Source organism: Mercurialis annua, linkage group LG3 (assembly GCF_937616625.2).
Source record: "Mercurialis annua linkage group LG3, ddMerAnnu1.2, whole genome shotgun sequence".
In the NCBI taxonomy this organism is placed as follows: domain Eukaryota; kingdom Viridiplantae; phylum Streptophyta; class Magnoliopsida; order Malpighiales; family Euphorbiaceae; genus Mercurialis; species Mercurialis annua.
The window spans coordinates 71,267,483-71,272,780 of record NC_065572.1 but is presented as its reverse complement, the minus strand read 5'-3'; the positions used below and the strand labels follow the sequence as shown (position 1 = coordinate 71,272,780).

Below are 5,298 nucleotides of genomic sequence, written 5' to 3'. Positions count from 1 at the left end.
CTCTCTTTTTTACATTAACTTTTATCTGGTCCATTGGAGGATGAAACCAACAAACCAGAATCAATCTAAATGCTCTTTTCGGAATGCCTTTAATTTGAAAAATAGATAGAATAGGCAAATCATTCAAAGAATTGGACTTGTTACCTATGAGGAAAAAAAACTTGTGCATGTGTGGTCTATGTTAAAATAGCAAGCAAAATTCACAAATTATGACAAGTAACTTAAGATAAGAGGAAAATTATACTCCACATGCTTTAATTCCATTGCACAAGTCAATTCAAACTTCAAACATTATACTTTTAGTGTTGACATGTGAATAGTAGAATTTATACTTCAAATTATCATTTGACTATTCTGCACTATAGATTAATAAGATATTTTGAGAAATCAATGATTTCATTTTTGATAAAAATATATATTACCCTCAATCTGTTAGTTTTTATTTTAAATGAAAATAATAATATAATATAAGGTATTTTTATATCATTTGAAAACCAAATAATATAGTTCTTCATTTTATTTTTGTTATATTTAATCCTTTTGTTCATTTTTGATAATAGTCACTATTTTAATGTTATTTTTTTTATTTTCTTCTCTTATTTTATGTAAATTGTAAAAAAATTTAAATACTAAAACATTATCTAAAAATTAAAAAAATTAAATACTAAAACATTATCTACGACATAAATTACTATTTAAAATATAAATTGAATTCATTAAATTTTTAAATCTCATAAAAATATAGTTTATATTTAAATTTATATTATAAATAAATTTAAAAACTAAATTGAAATTTAATTTAATAAACTAAGTATTTTGACTTATTTAAATAATATATAAAAAAGGAACGAGATGTCTAAAATATTAATGAAATTTAAAATAAAAAACCATATTGTTTGATTATCAAACAGAAAGAACAAAATTGTAAATTATGAAAATTTCAGCAAAGTATCTGTTAAAATAATTTTCTTATTTTAAAAGTACACTTGGAAAAATCATAAAAGATCACTTAATTTTTAAAAATTTATTTGAATCCAAAAATTCTTATACAAAATAATTTTTTATTCATTTTATATATTTTTATTTATGCCTATGGATCTCAACAATATAAAAAAAGTTAATTTAATTACATATTAATAAATAGAAAAAGAATATTTTTAAAAAAGTTAAGAAAGCTAATTGCCCCTCATACTACTCAAGTGGCTTAAGAAGATGGTATATTTACCCACTAACACTATTATCAAACTTTAATCTATATTATCATCTCATAATTCACACTTGATTCAAATTTAACTCAACAACCCTTCTAATTCATACATTCAATAATCTATAGGAATTAGGATACTCATGTACAGTGGTGATGGAAAGAAATTTCATGCATAAAAACACAAATAAAATAGTTCATTGTTACTAAACCCTCGAACCAATCATTTACTGACAAGTAAGCAAATACGGTTAATTTCTGTTTTACTCCATTCCCTCCACTTCTTACTTCTCCAAAACTAATCAATCCATACCTCCGGAGACCCATTTATAGACTCCGGCGGCACATCAGCTTCTACTCTCTTCACTCTCTTCCTCTTCCGGCCGGTGTTCTTTGGCGGCTCGGCATGGCCGGCATCTAACGGAAAATTCAAGATAGCTTTACGACCTCTCATTCTGAATGCAGCACAATCATAAGCTTTAGCAGCATCAACATCACTATCAAAAGTCCCCAACCAAACCCTACTTCCTTTCCGATTCGGGTCACGAATCTCCGCCGCGAACTTTCCCCACGGCCTTCTTCTCACCCCTCTGTAATGCTTCTCTTGATGGTCTTGCAGCGGAGACCGCTTAACAAGCTGTTGAGTTCTCGACGAAGTTTCTTGGTTATAGTCATGAATAGGGTCGGACATAGCGGAATTGGACTCCGACTCGGACAGAGAGGTTTCAGTTTCGAGTTTGACGGCGGGTTGGAGATTAAGAGCAAGAGAGGAGATGTAAGAATCAAGATTGGTAATGAAAATATCAGTAGAATTGAAGTCTCCAAGAAGATGTTGTCTAATCAGTTCAAGAACTGAAGATTCTTGAGGTGTTGCCATTCTAACTTTCTTTAAAATTCAAGAAAACCGGAGCAACCAACGAGCTTTAGCTCAATTGGTATAAGCGCTGAGCAGCTTTCTGATAAGATCGTCGGGATATTTAAAAGAAGAAAATTTGCGCAAAGAAATCAAGAATGAGTGTTCATTTTGATGTGGGTGAAATTGTTGGGCTGGTTAGAAGTATATAAAATAGGGAGCTAGAGTGAGTTGTGCACACGGTTTTAACGATTGAGTTGCAGCTGGAATTTGGATCTTATCCAGCTTTATTTAATAAATATGAGAGAGATTCATGTCAAATTGGAGACGTACAGTTTTGCCTTCAAGTTGTTGTTTTATACAACTATATTTTGCAACATGAAAATGACTCTCCAGCATTAGCTTTATGCCACCATTATATACATTTACGTCAAATTAATTTACTTGTTAGTTTGTTAACGGTCCATCTTTGCATATAGCAAGTTTGCAACTAGTTCTTGCTTGGTGTATCTATTTTGGAGTAATTACGAACGATCCCTAATGTTACATCAAATTAACTAATTTTTGACTTTTATGAAAGAAAGATAAGATCATATATCAGAATTATATTTTACTTTTAAAATTTAGATCATTTGATTAAAATCAACTAGCAGAATTAGCCAGTGAAAAAAGTGATAGTAATAAATTTGATCAAACATATTACATTTGAATTTTTGATAAATACATAATATAGTTTTCATTGAAATATAATATTGTATAAATTTGATCCACATCGATCCCTCTAGATTTTTGCGGTAAAGATTGGTTCGATTTATAATAATTCCTGGAAAGTAACTTTCCGAAAAATGTAATTCCTGGAAAGTTAACTTCACAAGAAGTTTGATAAATGTTGTTTTTTTCGATTTTTACTTTCCGGAAAATTTAATATAGATATATTTTTTGAAATAAATAAAAATATTTCTATATATTTTTTTAAAAGAAAAAATTAAGGTTAAATTAGAAAAATCCAACAAAAATATTAGAAAAGTTCTACTTTCTTAAATTTTGCTAGGGAAGTTACTTCCTTAGTTAAAAGGAAGTCAAAGATTCAACTTTTCGAGAAATAAAATATATAAATTGAACCAAGTAAAAAAAATTACTGCTTCCCAGAAAGAACAGCTTCCCTATTTACTCCCAACCAAACAAGGCCTTAAATTTAATTATCTTAACAAAATTTAAAATCGATTAGCAGCCTGGGTGGGACAGCGCTTAAACCCTGTCTATGAACAGAATCACTTGCTTTTTAATCATGTCTATGTCAATTGCTGAGTGATTACTCAATATTAATTCATAATCCTACTTCAATAACACTACATGTCTAGACTAGTTAGATAAATTAATTTTATTCAAAACACTGCTATTGATAAATCCAACGATGAAAAGATAATTATTTTCTTCAGAATCCACCGGATTCGACTTTAGATTAATTTATCTTAAATGGTTTTGGGATATTGGGATCACTGACTAGATTAAATTGTCTTTAGCTACTTCATAATTTATTTTGATTTTTAAAGACACTATTTATGATGCGACCCTGGAAAGTTAATAAAAATAAAACAGAAAAACAAAATGATTATTTTCACTCTAGATGACATGATTGTTGATTTGCTGGCCACTTGGTAAAATAGAGGCCCCATTTTGGAGCAACAATTCATAAATATGCGTAGCCGAGCAAGTGGAGCTAATCTGTCCATCCATGTCTTAATGCTGCCGGAGGTTCATGAATCATGCATATGTACAACTCTACTACTTCTGATTGATCCTTTTTAACTCTTTAATTATCATTCTAAAAAAAGTGAAATTTCAGTTAATTTTTATTCGAGATATTTTTTTCCTGTTTTTTTTAGTTCAACTCACATGATGAAATCTTGAATGCAACTAAAATTCGTTAATCCAAGTATTAAAGTAGCATCTATGAGTAAATAAGATGGTAGATCCATAGAAATACTCATACATGCTACTTTAATGCTTGGATTAAAATTTTATGTGTATTTTATAATTTTAAATTTGTATCAATAAATATGTCTTAATTATTTAAACAAATTTAAAAGACATATATGACGAATAATTTAATTAAAACGAGTGATGTCCTGTTATAAGATAAGATTTTAATTACAAATGCCTATATCACTCATGATAGGTGGATAGTCAGATTATAATTATAATTTACTTTAAATCAAATTAAATAATTAAAAATGCAATTCAATACAAAATTAAAGTATAGACGAATTAGTTAAATTTACAAAATCTAATCAAAATTACAAATATGCAATAAACAAATTGATGAGCTACTCTATGCTATGATTTATATTTTTTATAATTAATACATTTCAATATCTTTTTTGTATCCTCGATATGTACAATATACTTTCATTTTTAATCTCAAATTTCTTAACTTTTTTTATTTACTTATTAATAAATTAAATACTTATTTGTTACATTTTTAAATTATGCATGAACAGAAATACGACAATTAATTAATGCCATTTCCAAGAGTTTTATTTTGATTAGATTTTGAATTCTATAACCGCCCTCTATCAATTTGCTTATATATAATATTAACTGTCGGCTGCTAACTTCTGTATTTTCTAATTAAACATTACCATGCATAAAAGACAAGGTATGAACTATGTAGTTGTATTTTTCTACATTATCTCATCACTTCCTTTGTATTTTAAAGTAAAAGATCCATGTCTTATCAATTATTTTTTCACCCAATTAGATAAACTATAATTCTATATATTTAGCTCTTAAGTAAAAAAAATTAAAATAATAATAATTTTAACATATTTCCGGTTTAATTGCTTAATAAGTTATGAATTTTAGTTTGTTTTGTAATTTTGACAAGAACTTTCAATTTTGACAATATTAGACACAAATTTTAATTTTTTTGCAATTTGAAACACCGTATAATTTTTTTTATTAAAAAACAATGATATAGACGCCGGAAAATATATATTTTATTGTTTTTATGACAAAAAATTTCTAGGTATTTCGACTATCAAATATGATATTTTATATATAAACTGTAAAAATTAGGAATTCGTGTTAAAACTATAAAAAAAACATTAAATTTATGATTTATTTAAAAGCAATTAAGTCTTTTTTTAAGAACGAACTGGCTATAACAACCATTAATATTTTACAAATCAAATGATCATTCAAAGTTAAGAAATCCATTGAAGATTAAGATTGAACAAAG

General features: G+C 27.3%; 1 protein-coding gene across 1 annotated transcript; it reads right to left on the bottom strand.

The window, feature by feature from the left end:
* Positions 1 to 1,237: 1,237 nt before the first annotated feature.
* Positions 1,238 to 2,388, bottom strand: LOC126674324 (ethylene-responsive transcription factor ERF106-like). Its single transcript, XM_050368764.2, has one exon. It carries the CDS (start codon positions 2,079 to 2,081, stop codon positions 1,503 to 1,505), a length of 579 nt encoding a protein of 192 aa, XP_050224721.1. The 5' UTR covers positions 2,082 to 2,388; the 3' UTR covers positions 1,238 to 1,502.
* Between the last annotated feature and the right edge of the window lie 2,910 nt (positions 2,389 to 5,298).